This window comes from Phodopus roborovskii, unplaced genomic scaffold (genome assembly GCF_943737965.1).
Source record: "Phodopus roborovskii unplaced genomic scaffold, PHOROB, whole genome shotgun sequence".
Classification (NCBI taxonomy): domain Eukaryota; kingdom Metazoa; phylum Chordata; class Mammalia; order Rodentia; family Cricetidae; genus Phodopus; species Phodopus roborovskii.
The window spans coordinates 3071213-3088716 of NW_026126566.1; the positions used below are offsets into that span (position 1 = coordinate 3071213).

The 17504-nt window shown below is 51.3% G+C and overlaps 1 protein-coding gene across 9 annotated transcripts in view; it reads left to right on the plus strand.

The window, feature by feature from the left end:
* Window positions 1-12838, plus strand: part of Bin1 (bridging integrator 1) — a 58405-nt gene extending 45567 nt beyond the window's left edge. For 2 of the 9 annotated variants that reach the window (XM_051202427.1, XM_051202430.1), the window contains 6 exons: window positions 1954-2101; window positions 3317-3445; window positions 9448-9519; window positions 9764-9874; window positions 10040-10141; window positions 12242-12838. In XM_051202427.1, the coding sequence (XP_051058384.1) occupies window positions 1954-2101; window positions 3317-3445; window positions 9448-9519; window positions 9764-9874; window positions 10040-10141; window positions 12242-12349 (670 nt within the window). In that variant the 3' untranslated portion in view covers window positions 12350-12838. Of the gene's footprint in view, window positions 1-1953; window positions 2102-3316; window positions 3446-6580; window positions 6689-7082; window positions 7107-8431; window positions 8540-9447; window positions 9520-9763; window positions 9875-10039; window positions 10142-12241 lie in introns of all 9 variants that reach the window. The other 7 variants (XM_051202428.1, XM_051202431.1, XM_051202432.1 and 4 more) reach the window with 5 other exon arrangements.
* Window positions 12839-17504: the final 4666 nt, after the last annotated feature.

A 17504-nucleotide genomic window follows, 5' to 3' on the forward strand; every position in this document is an offset into this window, starting at 1 on the left:
GGGAGGAGCACAGGGCAGGAGGCTGAGAATAGGTAGAGGACAGGGGCAGAGTAAGGACAGTGTGGTTAGAACAGGCTGGGTAGAAAGGTCAGACTGGTCAAATGGGTCAGACTAAGGGCAGCTAGAGGGCAGGCCGTTTCTTAGAGACCCCTGAGCAGAAGGGGGCAGAAGGCCGCAGAGGAAGTTCCCATGGCTCCTCCTGCAAATGAAGCATCCACACCCCGCCATTCCCACAGAAAGAAAACTAAACTGTTCTCACGGCTGCGCAGGAAGAAGAACAGGTACCACCGTGAGTGCAGTGCCATGGCCTCTGGGCCCCGCCCTGACTGCGCATGTGCCTGTGACCTGTGCCTTGCTGAAGGGCCCACTAACCCCTAACCTGCCCGTGTGTCCGGTTGCTTGGGGGGACATAGGTCAGGAGGGGATGAAGGACCTGGGATACCAGGGAGGTAGGAGGTACAGGCCAGGTGGTTTGAGGGTAAGTATAGCCCTGCTCTGTGCACACCTAGAGACCTGGCGCTGGCCACCAGCACACAGGTGGGAAAGGTACCCAGCAGGGACGAGTAGCCACACTGTTAAAAACATCACGTGTACACTGTATTCTACACTGCTATGTATCCTTTAGGGAGGGAAGTGCAGACCCATCAAACATGGCCACCTCAGACCAGGCGTCTGGGGCACCAGTTCTAGTGGTCCTTCTAGAATGTTCAGATCCTCACTTGTCAACACCACAGCTCATTATTTCAAGTGGCTCTTGAGCAGCAGAAATGTGTCCACTGTGATCCGGGAAGCTGAGATGGTAATGCTAATCTATTTAAATTAAGTAGACCTATGGTGGCTGGGGCCTGCTGCCTGTTGCAGGCACCGCTGGATCCCCGCCCTGCGTGTCCAGTGGCTGCAGTGCGTATCCCTGTCCCTTCGTGTTTCCAAGTGACCCTGCTGCTCTCTTCGCCCTCTCTCATCTGTCATCTGTCTGCAGTGAAGTCAGCAGTGTTTATTCATGCCAGCCTTGCCTGGGGATGTCTCTCCAGGGTGTGCACTACTAGGCTGAGGAACCATGGGAAGAAAAGTGTAGAGGTAGCGAGAGCTCCTGGGCTGTGGTTCAGTCTGTGCAGGTGGGGAGGGGCAGGTGTGGAGGGACAGGTCTGGAGAGGCAGGTGGGGAGGGGCAGGTGGAGAGGGGCAGGTGGGGAGGGATAGGTGTGGAGGGACAGGTGGGGAGGGGCAGGTGTGGAGAGGCAGGTGGGGAGGGGCAGGTGGGGAGGGGCAGGTGGGGAGAGGTAGGTAGGGAGGGGCAGGTGGGGAGGGGCAGGTGGGGAGAAACAGGTGTGGAGGGACAGGTGTGGAGAGGCAGGTGGGGAGGGGCAGGTGTGGAGGGGCAGATGTGGAGGGGCAGGTGGGGAGGGGCAGGTGGGGAGGGGCAGGTGGGAAGGTTGTGCTGAGGTCAGTGAGCAGGTGAGGTGTAGGCTGCTGTCAGGAGTGGACAGGCTGCTGTCTGATGAAAGAGAGACTCACTTTGCCTCTAGGATGTTTGGCTTGTTTGTGCTGTGGACAGTGGGCATTTAGGCGTAGGTCCTCACAGGTTTGCCCCAGCTTTGAAGGCAAGTCCCCTGTGAGCCACACAGGAGCATGCCCGCCCTGTTCCTTTCACTTCTAATTTATACATGCACACAGTTCCAGAAATGGATTCACAGGGGTTCATAGTTGTATCCACAGGACACAGGTTAGCACACTTTTTTTTTACATGTGAATCCGATGGGGCTCATACATGGATGCACAGATTTGCACACAGGATTGTGGGGCTCACTCATGTACACAGCTCCACATGTGGGTCCATGGACTTCATGTATACACACATGTGATTTTCCATGGTCACCCATAGGGTGTTCACAAACTACTTCATGTTTCTAGTTCCTTGTCCTACTGATATTGCTCTCCTTTTGTCCTTCTGCAGCGACAGTGCCCCTGAAAAAGGGAACAAGAGCCCATCACCTCCTCCAGATGGCTCCCCTGCTGCTACCCCTGAGATCAGAGTGAACCACGAGCCAGAGCCAGCCAGCGGGGCCTCACCTGGGGCTACCATCCCCAAGTCCCCATCCCAGGTAGGCATGTCTATTGTCTCCACGACCTGCCTTTTTTTCCTTCTGTTACTCTGCTTTTATCTCCTCCCCTTTCTCCATCATCCCCTGTCTGGGGCCAAACAGGTTTTGAACCTGAGGCTCTGCTTCAATGAGAACTCAATCTGCATGGCCTACACTGAATCTAGACGTTCTCAGTGGCCTTGGTCTACTTGACGATGGTATTTGTAAACATTCCCATCCATAGAAGTGAGCACCTTCCCCTTCCTGTCTCCCTGTCCTGTTTCCTTGACTCCCTAGGTCGTTGCTCTGGGTGTTCAGCCCCCAAGTATCCAGTCTTTCTCCAGACTCAGGAGGTCTTGCCCTTCCTCTGGCAGGGACTGGGAGCAGAACCCCATCAGATGGTCTCACAGGAAGAGAATGGGCCCAGTGAGGAAAGGTGGGGGACAGAGGGGACAGGTGCATGGCCTCCGCCATCTCCATCCTGTCCTGCTTCATCAAGCCCTCTTTCCTGCAGAAGCCCCAGGAGATAGCTGGGCGGGATTGAAAGGATTGGGCCCTCTTGCTTTTGTTCATGGGAAATTAGGATCACAGTGCCAAGAGTGGCTGGCTGTAAGAGCCCACACCTGAACGATGTACTGCCATTGCTGAGGTTGGGTCCCAGGCCAGTACTGGCTACACTTCTGTTCACTGGGTCTTTTGCACTGCCCTGGGCAAGTGCCCATGATTAGGGCAATCTTTCACCTGGTCTACATATGTGGGGACCTAGTTTAGGCTGGCTTCTGTAGGGATAGCCTGAGCCTGAGCTGGAACTCCTTTTGGGTGGTCCCAGCCTAGGGAAGTGGAGGTAAGGTCTGTGGGAGAGCAGAGATGGGCAGGGGAGGTGGCCTTTAACTAAGTTCCCTCATAGGTGTGTAGGGTAGACCTTCCCCCAGTGGGCTATGGGAACTTGTCAAAGGTCGAGAGCAGGTGGGCCACTTGCTTTGCCTTTGTTTACCCCCTTTACCTCTGTCTTCCCCCTCTTTATCCTTTCTCTTTGCATGGTGGTTTCGGGACTCAATTCTTGGTTTCGTCTCTTGGGGTGGCCTGTTACCTTGGTGTCTATTTAGGGGAGCAGTGACTTGTCTGTTCTCCTTGGTGGCCTGGGAGAGACTGACTAACGTAACCATGGCGTTGTCTCTGTCTTCCTGTGCCGTGCTCTGCCATGCCTCCCACGCTTCCCCACTTGCTGGCCCACAGCTTCGGAAAGGCCCGCCTGTCCCTCCGCCTCCCAAACACACCCCATCCAAGGAGATGAAGCAGGAGCAGATTCTCAGCCTTTTTGATGACGCATTTGTCCCTGAGATCAGCGTGACCACCCCTTCCCAGGTCAGCCGTGTCCACCGCGGCCCAGTCTTCTCACCTTCCCTCTCTCTCTCTCTCTCTCTCTCTCTCACAGCATGCATGGCCTTCCATTCTCCACCCTGAACTCTAAGCTTCTGTCAAGAGCCAAGAGCTTGGCTGGGGAGATGGGCTGGAGCCTCCATCTTTGATCCATCCATCTCTCCCCATCCATCATTCTTCCATCATCATTCATCCCATCAATCCCAGCATGCACCATTGCTAGATATAGGGACGTGATAGTGATGAGTCTTCCCTGTTTCTCATGGTGGTGTCAGCTTGGCAGTCACCTCACAATGATTGATGCTGTAATGGGGACATGGAGTGGTGGGCAGCCATGGGACATTCCCAGGTGTAGATGACATTTGCCTGGGAAGGGTTCACAGACATTGCTTTAGAGCTATCAGAACTAGGTCAGAAGGGACAAGACACTAAATAGAACAGATGGCTGGTACTGGTAGGAATCGGGCAGAGCCCTCTTGGATACTATGATGATCAAGGGGCAGAGACTTACCTGCCAGGGCTGCTGTTCATTAAGTGTCATGAAATGCCCACCCTCAGATGGAGATAGAAGAGAGGTGCCTCGTGTGGTGGAAAAACATCTTTTAAGACTGGAGTAGGCTGACACACAGTCACACCAGCCTGGAGTGATCAGCTCCCTGCTGGCCTTAAGCTTCCTGGCCTCCTATTCCGTGCAAGGCTTCCCTTTTGAGGAGGTGGCTAGTCTAGACCCTGGGGAACTTGACCAGAGCCCTTCCCAGGTGTCTCTAGGCCCTACCTTCCCCAGATACCTGGAGAAGGGGGACAGGGCCTGAGGGTGGGAATGTGGAAGAGCCAACTTAGAATGGAGAGCAGTGGTCACTGCAATAGGAACCTAGAGAAGGTGGACCTTTAGCTCCCATGGAAGGACCATGGGGTGGAGCCAAAGCCCCTTTATGCTAGAAGGTGGTACAGAGGCAGGAAGGAAGAGGCATTGTGGGAATGGGCTGAAAATCTCCAGGCTAGCTTGTTGTAGGGCCTTCCGTTTGCATGCCTGTGTCTTGAGGGTACCTGGGCAGGCGACTGGCATGTGTTTAAGATAAGAGCATATGATATCAGGAGAGCTAGCAGGCCCTGAGTGAGACGGCATAGCTGCTTACTTGTATCATCTTCAAATACCCCCATGTGAGGGAACATAACCCACTTACCGGCTGAGGGACCTGATGTACGTACAGCTTATCCCATGGCCACGTGTCAGAGGGAGCTAGAGAATGGCTGGCCAGGCTCCATGTGTGCCTGTCCCCCATGTCATTGCATGCCTTGCTTGCTACTGCTTCTCGTCCATCTGCAGGGACTGGGGCCATCTGTCTGTCACGGGGTGGAAGAGAGCACTTTGGGTGGTATTGCATGCGTGGGGGTGAGCTCATGTTGTTCACGGTACTGGTGCCAACCGGCTGCTTGGTGTGATGTGAGCAGTCTTCATCCATTCAGTGTCTTGGTTTTGTGTGGGGAAGAGCCATTTGCCGTAGGCAGGACTGAGAGAAGACGAGCCACATCCTGACTGTGGGCCTCCTCTGACAGCACTTCAGGAGTAGTATTGCTGTCTGGGCTGGGGTGACTTCTAAGAAGGGCTGAGGTTGGTGACTCTATGGCAGAGGTGCCTGAATCATACTGTGTGGGAGGCATCTCAAAGTCCCGAGGCTATGATGTCTCTAGCCCAGCTTTCAGACAAGGCTGGACTGGAAAGGTTAAGGGTCAACCTGACTGGGAAGTGGGTCCACTTGGCCTGGCCTAACTAAAAGGGACCCCAGGTTCTCATGCTGTATGGGCTTTTAGTGTCCTCAGGACCAGAGAGGCTCCTCTGAAGAGCCGCAGGCCACGCCACAAAGTTGATTGGGATGGGCAGGGGTCTGGGGCATTCTGTGAGTTGGGCTCCCATGGGAAGCGAGTGGAGGTAAGAAGTTACTGGCCTGACCTTGCAGGGCCAGGGCCCCTCTGCCATCTTCCAAGTGCTGGGGAGGTAGCATGCTGAGCCATATCTCTGCTTGGACTGGGGCCAAGTCTTCCGTTGCTCTGAGGAAGAAGCCTGCAAGCAAGACAAGATTGCAGCTTCTTTAAGGCAGCCAAGTCAGCATGTCCCCAGGGAACTGGTTTTGCTCAGCACCCGCCCAGCCTTGGAAACCCGTCCTGGCCAGCTCCGACTGACTTGTTCAAGGGTCTCCCTTATGGGACTGGAGAGACACCTCCCATGATGTGCTAGTCTTGGGTACATTGCAGCTCTACATTATTTGTGGAGTACTAGTTTCACGTATGCTTCTGGGCTGTAGCCAGGTTCCCCAAAAGGGACTCTGGAAGTATCTGTGGGTATTGTCTACAGCTGTAATTTGGGTACTCTAAGCTCCCTGACACTGGGATCCCACACCGAAGACACCACTGGGGCATGTATTGCTGCTAAGTCTTTCTTCATCCCTAGAACTGGATGGCAGGCTGGGGTGTCCCAGTAGGAGGCTTGGCTAGGGGCTAATGTGTAGTAGTATTCGAGCATCTGTACTAGCCTGTCTTTGGAGTCCTGACAGGGTTCCTCTGCAGCTTTGGAGGCTGTCTTGGAACTCACTCACTACACCAGGCCGGCCTTGAACTCAGAGATCTACCTGCTTCTGCCTCCCAAGGGCTGGGATTACAGGCATGCACCACCACCAAGGACAGGCCAATACAGATGCCGGAATACTAACAGTGTGAAGACTTTGACCTGGGGACCTCTCGGTGGGCATATCCAGCTCAGGCCACAGCCTTGTGCTGCTCTTGATACACAGGGGCAATGTCAGGAGAGCTCGTGGGGGCAAAGGGTAGAGAAGGGATGGGAGTGATCTGTTCTTGGCTGATGGAAAAACTGGCTAGTTGTTGGATGTCCTAGATGGGATCAGGTGTCTTCACATAGATCAGAGCCTGTACTAGTTTGTCTAGTTGTGGACAGTACTCGCTCGCGCGCGCGCACGTGTGTGTGTGTGTGTGTGTGTGTGTGTGTGCACCTGTGCACATGCACACATGTGTGTGTGTGGGTGTATCTGCTTTCCTCTGTGTGCCCAAGGCATAGGCTCAGTCTGTTACTAACTGCTTTCTCCCTCTGCTGCTGCTGTCACCAAGTTTGAGGCCCCTGGGCCTTTCTCAGAGCAGGCCAGTCTACTAGACCTGGACTTCGACCCCCTTCCGCCAGTGGCAAGCCCTGTGAAGGCACCCACACCTTCTGGTCAGGTTGGTTGTGTCCGCCAATGCCTATGGCCCATCAGCCTCAGGACCAGGCCTTGTGCTTGTGTGAACCCCATAGACTCAAGGGTTTGAGGGTGAAGGGATAGGTCACTGGGCCTTTTGTCCAATGTCCTAGCCCTTAGTTCCCTTACCTCCTTTGGATATAGGCTAGAGTAGAGTGGGCTAACCGGGTTACTTTCACTTAGGACACGTCCCACAACCTCTGGTCACTCCAGCATCCTGCCCCTCTATTAGCCACTCTGTGGGTCTCCCTGAAGCCCTCAGAGCCCAACTTGGAGCCTGCTGGGTTGGGGTGTGTATGGGGTCCCTGGGTGTGCTTGCTACCCTGTCTCTAACCTCTGTACTAACTCTGTCCTTTTCCCATTACTGCTGCACTCAGCCAATCCCATGGGATCTCTGGGAGGTAAGCCACAGCCCTGGGGGCTGCTCCTCTGTGTGTAAAGGCCCAGTTACTCTTCCAGCCTGCATATGACACACTCGCTTCTCCATGGTCATATGCACAGGGGCCACTGACAATACATCCCTTTATTAGGACCGCAGGAATGAGCTCCTTGTAGCTCCAGACTGGGTCCTGCACTGGTTTTGGTTAGATTTCAGGTCTTGCTGGTGTTGATCTTGACAACCAGCCAGCAGGTCGTCTAGAAGTGTCAAGGAGTCCTGGTTCCAAGGCAGTGATAGAAAGCTGTTTTTCTGGGGACCCACCCCTGGGACCCCTGGGCATGGGGATTCAGACTTGGAGGGATTCACACTTGGAATGTGCCCAGCAATTGATCATAATAAAACCTGGGTTCCAGGACATGATCTTGCAAATGCCAGTGTATCAGGTACTGTTGGGCCACGCAGCAGCCAAGACTCTGTGGGCTCAAAAGTTTCCATAAAAGCTTCATTCTGTAAAATGCTAGCTGAGTTTGATTGGGCTGGAGAGATGGCTCAGTGGTTAAGAACGTTTGCTGCCCTCACTGGGTTCTGGTCCTAGTACCAACATCAGCTGTTGTACAACTGTCAATAATTCCAGTTCCAGGGGTTCTGATGCCTTCTAGGCTCTGCAGGCCCTTGCACACATGTGATACATATACATTTCTATGGGCACACACATACATGTAGATAAAAATAATAAGTCTTTTAAAAAGATGCCAGGTGTGGTGGCTCAAGCTTGTAACCCCAGTACTGGGAGGCAGAGATCAGGGCATCACTGGATATCACTGGCCAGCCAGTCTAACTGAAGTGAACAATGAGCTCAAGCTTCAGTGAGAGGACCCTGTCTCAAAAAAACCAAGTATATAGTGACTGAAGAGATGTAAGGGCTGGACCTCTGGCCTCCACACACAAGATCATATATGTCACATATGTGCACAAGCACACACACACACACACACACACACACACACACACACACACACAGAGAGAGAGAGAGAGAGAGAGAGAGAGAGCCTGTAATTGCCAGAGAAAGAAGACTGGAGTGGGCTGGCAGGGCCCTTTTGACCATTTTGGTAGATGCTGTGCTTTGTGGTAGCATCACACCCGCCTCATCCCTCCTTGATCATGGCAGGACCAGAGCCACGGGAGGCAGTTGACCACAAAACTGACCAGGCTGCCACCCCAGACCACATTCCTTGTTAATGCTGGCCACTCAAGATCACCCTCTCTTGTCTCCTGCCCTTGTCCAATATGCCTCCCCCTCCCACCTCCCTGGCCTCACTCTTTCCCATCCTGGTGGCTTGTCACTAGTCCACAGAGAGTCAAGCTGGCATCCTGCCTTCCGGGGAGCCCAGTTCTGCTGAGGGCACCTTTGCTGTGGCCTGGCCCAGCCAGACAGCCGAGCCAGGGCCTGCCCAAGTAAGTGTCCCCTTGTTCCCATCTGGCTTCTTCCCATCTCTGGGGTGTTGTGTGGACGAAGAGTCAGAGGAGACACATAGTATGGACAAGACCTGGTGGTCCCGGGATGGTGTTACTAGGTGGTGCGGAAGGTGGTGATCATGGCTCAGATCACACCTACCTTCTCCTACTCTCTTACCTCAGAGCACCCCTGCAGAGTGGGAAGAGAGGGACGTTTCAGAGGACATAACAGGTTATTCTATTTCCCAGAATTTTTCTGACCTGACTTCATCATAACCTTATCAACCAGATACTCTCTTCTCCTCTATATTTGAGGAAGTGGAAGGCAGACAGGTTGCATAAGTAGGTTCCAGTGCTCAGAAGTGGCTGAGTCTGAGGGTTGGTAGAGGTTCCCGCATGGTGGAACTTTTGCCATGGTCTACTGTAGCTAGTGCCCTGGCTCGGACGCTGTACCTGTGGAGAAGCATCATCCAGGGCTGGAAAAGGCTGCCTAAGAATGCGTGATGGGTCCAGGGCATCCGGCAAGCTTCAGCTAACCGATGAGTGCCAGCGTGGCAGGCACCGTGGGCAGGAGGAAGCTGGGTATTTAGAGGGAAGGGCTTGTAAGGCAGAGGTGGGGGCAGCATTCATGGTAGTATGCCATCCAGTGAGCTGCAGTCCATTCTTTACACACCTGTCACCGTGTGTCAGCCAGCATTTCCCCTCCACTTGCCTCTTGTACAGGTATCAGCCTCTTGTACAGGGATCAGCCTGTCCTGCAGGATGCTCCTGGATTGAGTGAGACACATTTCTAGCTCAGCCAGGCCAATACCTGTGGCTCTCTCACTTGCACGCTGCCCTCCTCTGGTGTGTCAAGGTCATGGCATCCAGCTCCTTGTCTGATCCCTTGCTGGCATTTTATGTTGCAGCCAGCAGAGGCCTCCGAGGTGGTGGGTGGAGCCCAGGAGCCAGGGGAGACAGCGGCCAGTGAAGCAGCCTCCGTAAGATGGCAGGGACCATGCCCTGTTTTTTTCTTCCCCATTGTCTGTCTGTCCAGTGCTGCCTGTCTTCTGCCTGTCTGCAGCTTCCCTGTGTTCCTCACCCATGCTGGTGCAGGCCACAGTTCCCAGGAAGAGCACAGGGCAGGGTAGTTTGGCACCGGACGTGAGCTCGTCCCCTTCCGTCCTGTGGCCCTGGCTTTCCCCACACTGCCATTGGTGTGGCTGACTTATCTCCTGTCCCCAGAGCTCTCTTCCGGCTGTGGTGGTGGAGACCTTCCCAGCAACTGTGAATGGTGCCGTGGAGGGCAGCAGTGGGACTGGGCGCTTGGACCTGCCCCCGGGCTTCATGTTCAAGGTGAGCTCAAGCTAGCTAACCCTGTAGGCTGTGGCTCCGGTGCTTAGCTCAGGAGCCCCGTGGCTCACTTTTAAGGCTGCTGTACAGAGTAGCATAAAGAAAGCCCTCTGTCTTTTGTGGGCTAGATTGGGGTGTCCCCCTGACATGCTCTCCCAACTTCTGCAGGTACAAGCCCAGCACGATTATACGGCCACTGACACTGACGAGCTGCAACTCAAAGCTGGCGATGTGGTGCTGGTGATCCCCTTCCAGAACCCAGAGGAGCAGGTGAGCCTAGTGGCTGGTGGGAATTCCAGGGCGGCTGCTGCAATGGTGTGTATAGGCAGTAGGGGGCAGCAGCAGAGGCCCACTCTAGCAGGGCAGGGCTAGGTTGCAATGATCTGTGCCTCCCTTTTCTTTCACCTTATTTATATTACTCTCCCTGCCCCCTCCTGTCCGTCCCTCCCATTGGCCCTCTCTGTGCCTCTCTTTTTAGCCTGTTGTACTGCACTTCCTTATGCTCCAGTGGCAAGGATTTACTAATGGAGCCATTTGCCTAACTCCATGTGCTTCTAAAGCCCTAGGTTTCTGTCTGCTGGCCACTTCGGTGGGTCTTTCCTAGCTGGGTGGAATTTTAAGAAGCTAAAACCCTGGTCTCCAGCCAGCAGGGGGCTGTGTATGGTACCAGAGGTGTTGAAATGGGTTATATGCAGAGTCAAGAAAATGCAGAGATCCACAACAATGCAGATAGTGATAGAACAAAATCACAAAGACCCAGGAAGTCGCCAGGCTTGGGACAGTCACAGTAACTTCAGCAGTGAGGGCCTGCAGAGAAAACCCCTGTGCTGGTTAGCGTTGAAGGAAAAAGCAAGTTGGAATTGAAGGGCTTAATAGAATGGATTTGGGGCTGTCTAGCAGGCATGTTTTACCTGTAGTCTCAGGGTCACATGTGTCCTGGCAAACATATTTAAAGCATTTTGTTTTGTTTTGAGACAAGGTCTCATGTATCTGGAGCTGGCCTGGAACTTGCCATGCAGCTGAGAATGGTCTTAAAGTTCAGATCTTCCTGCCTTTGCCTCCAGAGTTCTGGGATTGCTGACATCCAGGACTGTGCCTGGTGTGTGGTGTCAGGGATGGACCTGGTTCATGCCAGGCAGGCTCTACCAACTCACCATGCCCCAATCCCCGATAGTATAGGATTTTTGTTCTTTTGTTGTCAACTCAAGTATGAACTTTGTAGATGAACTTTGTAGCTGTCACAACGTCTAAAAGTTGGACACATTGCTAGAGGCTTTACATTTTTATTACATTATTTATTGTGTGTGTGTGTGTGTGTGTGTTTGCGCGCACACGCGCGCGCATGTGACATGATCCATGAGTGAAGGTCAGAGAACAATTTACAGGAGTCTTTCTTTTATCTCTCCTTCCACCAGGTAGGATTCAGGGATTGAACTCAGGTTGTTAGGCTCAGCAGCAAACACCTTTATCCATGGAGCCATCTCACTCCCCTCCTATGTTTCTTTTTCGGTGCTGGGTATTATATTGAATCAAGGGCCACATGTATGCCCTACCACCACACTATGTCCCCAGCCCTCTTTTTTAATTTTTAATTTTGGGCCAGGAGCTCACTAGATTGTTCAGAAATGACCTTGAATTCACGCTGGTCCAGGCTGGTCTTGAACTTGTAATCATCCTTTTTCAGCACCCCCTCCCCAATGATCTGATTAGAAGCTTTTAACTGCTTCCAGAACTTTCTGGCTGTTTATAGACTTGGGGACCTGAGAGGACAGTTGGGGTTTTCTTGGAAGTTGTTTGGGTTTGGGAAACCTTGTTCTAGAGAGAGAGACACAGGAGTCAGAGCACCCTCCAGGCTTCTTAGAGTTGACAAAACAATGGAGAGGGAAGGAAAGTGTTAGGGAATATGTCCAGGGTCACCAGCAATCATGACTAGACTGAAGTACGATGTCAGCTTGTGTTTCTGGCTGAGGCAGGTGTTTTGTGTCCCAAGGACTGCATAAGAACAGTGGTGTAGTTACTGTGTGACAGCTATCATTTGTTATGGCCGATGCCCTTCTTCATTTAGGATCCCTTCCCAGAACAGGTGAGTGGCTTGGCTCGTGTAAGAAGCTGTGAGAAGAAACGGGCGTGCCTGCCTGGCCCTTCGCTGTATCAGAAGGGTCTGGGTTCTAGGAGGGATACATTTGCACGTAGCAGGTGGTTATGGCTTGGTACTGAGGCCATTGTTGAGGCTTAGACCAGTGCAGTGTCCAGGCACAGAGGAATCAGCAGGCAGGGAGGCTGGCTCCTCCCAAGCCTGCTTGGGTCTTGTTAGTGTACTGGAAGGTGTTGTGATGTGGGCCTGGGTTACCCATGCTCTGTTGGCCGCAGGATGAAGGCTGGCTCATGGGAGTGAAGGAGAGCGACTGGAACCAGCACAAAGAGCTGGAGAAATGCCGGGGTGTCTTCCCGGAGAATTTCACTGAGCGGGTGCAGTGACGACGGACGGCGGAGCCCCTGCAGCCTTCTGGTGTGTGAAGAACACCTTTTCCCAAAAAATGTGTGCTTTCCTTTTCTTTGTTTCTCTTCCTCTTCTGTTTTTGTTTGGAAATCCTTGAAAAGTGTCGGGAAATTGGGGAGTGGAGACCTAAGTCAAGAGGCGTTCCCCCAAAGATGAGGTGGTTTTCCAAAGAGCCTTCCGGCCAGTTCAGTGGACTTCTCCAGTGTTCCCGAAGCTGCTGTGTCCCCCTAGTTGAGTTCCTGGTGCCCGCATGTTCAGGGCGGGCCTGGGGCGCAGAGCCACCGCCGCACTTGCCTGATGCTTGGCTGTGCCACCGGGCAGGGCTTGGGTCCTCTTCTGGCAGCTGCCGTGGGTGGGGCCTGCACACTGGCCCAGCCTGGTCCCGCTCTGCAGACCACCCGTGTGCTGTTTGAAAATAAGCCCTAGTGTTCAAAATGCAGCGAAACAACAAAAACCTGACAAAACCACCCAGGAACAGTGCATGTGTCTTTATTTGCCTAGTGTGTGAGTGGGACCCAGGGCCAACGGAAGCTGGTGTCCCTGAGGTGGGAGACTGCATGGATGCTACCTCCCCTAGGCTCAGGGCACGTGCTCCCTGGGCTTCCCACTGGTGGTGGGTTAGAGATCAAGTGACAGACACCCTCTGGAAACTGTCCTCGGTGACCTTATTTAATACACTTTGGCATTTAGGGGGTGGGTAGATGGATGCCAGCACAGTGCACGGGAAGAGAGTGTTGAGGCCTATGGACAGGGTGCCCTGCGATGGGACCACAGACCCTATGAGAGCCTGAGTCCAGCTGAGGAAGGGCCAGGGTAGAAGGTGAACCAGCTATGTGGTTGCCCCTCTCTGCCCTCTCCCCATGGCCTCTCTGGAAACAGCTGTTAATGTTTGCCTCATGGACAGCTGGAGAAGTTCAGTGTCCAGGGCTGTGGAAACAATCTGGCCTCCAGAGAAGGTCAACTAGAGTTCAGAATGAAGTCCCTGTGCCTTGCTGTAGGCGACTGGGCTGCTTTGCTGTGGGCTTCCACTTGTGTCTTCTTTAGGTAGGCAGGGGTGCCCAGCCTGCAGCTTGTGGGCTAACTATAGGATAGCTATGGATGTGGCCTGACACTAAACTATAAACTTATTTAAAATTATAGAATTTATTTTGGGGAGGATGAACGTTTTGGTAATTTGATTTATGGTCTTGGGTGTGAACGCCATTGAAGACATCTTTCTTGTTCCGCTGTCAGAAGGTTGGACACACCTGTAGAAGACAGTCATTTCTAGTCAGCTGCCTAGGAAGCTATAGCTTTCCCGTCCTTCCTTTCCATGTTGTCCTTTCCCTTGGGGGCCTTGGGTTTGGAGTCCGGGTACAAGCCTAGGAGGATACAAGTGTCATCTGCTGTTATGGGGGTACACAGGCAGGGTCTTCAGTGTGGTCATTATGGAGGTCAGTGGCGAGCTTTCTTAAAACAAAAACAGCAGGACGGTGGTGGCTCGTGCCTTTAATCCCAGTATAAGTGCACATCTGTGTTTATTGTTGGATTATTCGCGATAGTTAGGGAATGGAAGTAGCCTAGGTGTTCATCGGTAGATGAACAAATAAAGTATGGTATACATTCACAGTGAAATTTTATTCAGCTGTAAAGAGACATAAAACGATGAGATATACGGAAAACAGGATGATCCTGCAAGATATATTAAGTGAGGAAATCAGGACTTGGAAAACAAAAAAGAAAACACACAGCAGTCTTCTAAGGAGAGGCAGGCTCTCAATGAGCTGCGGTTGACTCAAAACCATCCCCAGTGAGAAGCCTGTGCAGTGACAGGGTCTAACTTGTGATCTGCTCCCATACAGCATCGGGAATTCTTGTTCGATAAGCAGACACAGTTTCTAATGAACCTGAGGGAAAGCAGCCTGGTTTTTTGGACAGCATGAGTGATTGGTTAACTGATGGAGCACAGAAAGTGGCCGAGGTCTGTTAGAATCTCCAGCAAACACTGAGGTCCTTTGAGCCCTTCTGTCTGTGTGCAAGTGTTCCGAGTGGCCCCCCCCCAGTCTCCTGCTCCTCTGCAGCCAGTGAAGCAGGTACCACAGTCCATGGCATTCACCTTAGACAATGACTACTTGGGAGAGGGCTGAGTGGATAAAGTGCTTGCTGCATAATCATGGGGACCAGAGGTCAGATCTCTAGCACCCATGTAATTAATGCCAGGTGATCATGGCAGCCTGCCTCTAATTGAAAGGTGGAGGAGGAGGAATTCCAGAAGGCAGCTGGCTAGCCAGACTAACTTGTATTGTTGAGCTCTGGGCTTGCTTAAGACCTTATCTGTCTGTTAGGGTTACTATTGCTGTGATAAAACCCCATGACCAAAAGCAAGTTGGGAAGGAAAAGAATTTATTTGGTTTACACTTCTGTGTCAGTGTTTATCAGGAGGAACGCAAACATGGCAGGAACCTGGAGGCAGGAGCTGATGCAGAGGCCATGGAGGAGTGCTGCTTGCTATCCTTGCTCCTCGTGGCTTGCTCAGCTTACTTTCTTATAGAACCCAGGACCCACCCACAATGGGCTGGGCCCTCCCCCAACAATCACTAAGTGAGAAAATGCCTTACAGGTCTGCCTCCAACCTGATTTTATGAAGGCATTTTCCCATGTGAGGTTCTCTCCTCTCAGCTGACTTTAGCTTCTGTTAAATTGATGTAAAACTGTCCAGCCCACTGCCTCAGTCAATAAGGTAGTGACCGATGAAGGAAGATTCTCAATCTAACCTTGGGTCTTCACATGCAAGTACACAAACATGCATATTCACTACATGTGCTCATACACATGTGGACATGAACACATACATGCTAAATAAATAAATGGGCTCTTCTAAGGCAGAGAAGGGGCCCCTGCCTCTGGGGCTTTGGGCAGGTGGTAGCCACTCTTATTGTCTGCAAACTGTCAGGTGACATGACTCAGTGCTTCCTGTACAATATGAGGATTTGAGTTCAGAAAATGTGAAAAAAAAAAAAAAAAAAGGCATGGTGCATACCTATAGTCCCAGCACTGGGGAAGGGGAGGCAGGTGGGTTCCTGGGGCTCACTGGCCAGCCAGTTTAGTCCAGTCGTCAAGTTTCAGGTAAAAGTGAAAGACTCTGCTTCAGAAAAACAAGATGGCCAGCTCCCTAGGAACAAAGTTGGGACTTCTGGCTTCCACATGCACACACATACACCTGAATGTGCACCTGAACACACAAACATGCATGTGCATATATGAAAGAAATCAGTGTTATGCTGGATTTCTTGAGTTGTATTTTAAGCATACCTGATGCTCATTTTCCTGTAAACAAGCACAGATATTAAGGGATGGGGTAATTTGATTCCCTAATAGCAGCCAGAGTATGGCTGCCCTGAATAAAAGGAATGTCAGTTAAACAGCCAGCAGCCAGGGTACCCCTGTGCCAGCACCAACCACTGAGTTCCTGCAGGCACTGGCTCAGGAAAGTTTATCCTAGCTAGACCTTTTGTCCTCCATAAGCTTGGATGACTGCTAACCTGCACCCCCTTGTGGTCTAGGAACTACTGTGACTGTGACAGTGATTAAGACTGATTAAACTGACACTGACTTATGCTAAGAGGAAAGGCTGTGATTGATCCAAACACCACTTCTCAGGCTACATAGTTAGTCTGCCGAGGCTCCCTGGATGTGTTCACTGGGAGACACCCTCCTGTGCTGCTTGCTGTCCCTGAGGTTAGAAGACTAGGCAGGATGAAGTCTCTTTTAGGTAGTTTTTCTTCCCTGCTTTTAATACTGAGTGGAATGGGAAACAGGGAGGAGTGAAAACAAAACAAAATAAACAACAACAAACAGAAAATACCCAGCAGAAAACACAGACTGTAATGGTCAATGGCAGTCAAGCCATTGGCAGGTCCAGCAAGATCAGCAAGACAAGCTTGCCTGCTGTGCTGTCTTGAGTTCAGGCAGGTGGACAGTTTAAGAATGGCCCGGGCAGGGAGGAGGGCAGGGTGGGGGTTCAGAGAAGAAGCCCTGTGTTGTATAATAGTCAAAAAACTAATTGCAGAGAACAAAGAAAGGCCATTGAAAGCAGCAAGAGAGAAAGATCAAGTCCTATACAAAGGAAGATAGATTAGAATAACATTTTTCCATGGAGATTTTTCATGAAAGTCAGAAGGAATCGGCCTGATAATTTATAAGCTATGAAACATTATGCATGTCAACCAAGACTAATATACTATACAAAACTGTAAATCATATGTGAAAAAGAAAGGAAAACTCTCCATAGCAAAACCAGGTTAAAGGAATTTATGACCACTAAACCAGCTCTACAGAAGATACTGGAAGGATTGTTTAGGTCTGAAAAGAAGGCAAAGCACTCTTGAGAAGACACAAGAAATAAACAGTTCCAGAACACTGGATCAGAAGAGGTCAAAACAAAACAAAAAACAAAAACAAAACAAAACCCCCCCAAAACCCCAACCCCCCCAAAAAAACAAAACAAAAGAAACCCCACAAAGGCCAGAGAATGACAGGAAATACACAAACAACACACACTTTCATCATAACTGAGTATTGATGGCATCAATTCCATGATAAAGAAACCTTTTTCTAACTAACAGATTGGATCAAAAACCAGGATCAATCTTTGTGTTGCCTCCAAGAAACATACCTCATAATTGAGAATCACAGTCCTTGATAGCCACACATGTGCACATTCATGCCCAACAATCTCACATACATGGATGGACATATGCACATATATAAACAAATACACAGAAATAAAACCAACTCTTGTTTTGTAACTGTATACGTTTATCCCTTGGTTTCAATGAGTGCTTGCTTCTAGGAACCCATGAACTCTCACATCTGTAGATGTCCAAGTGCCTTATGTAAAATATTGTCGTTACCAGTCCAGGAGATGTGCCGTGGGTAAGGCACTTGTCTTACAGGTGTGAGGACATGAGTTTGAGTCTCCAGAACTCATTTAAAGCCTCCCTGGTTCTTCCCTCTTGAAGTAAGAAAGTATTTAACTTAAAAAACCTTTTTCAGAAACCTACAGTTATGAGACCTTGGATATTTTAGAGAGACCTTGAAACTGAAGAGAGATTCACATATTTTAGAGAGCTTTTGGATGTTCTAGAGGCTTAG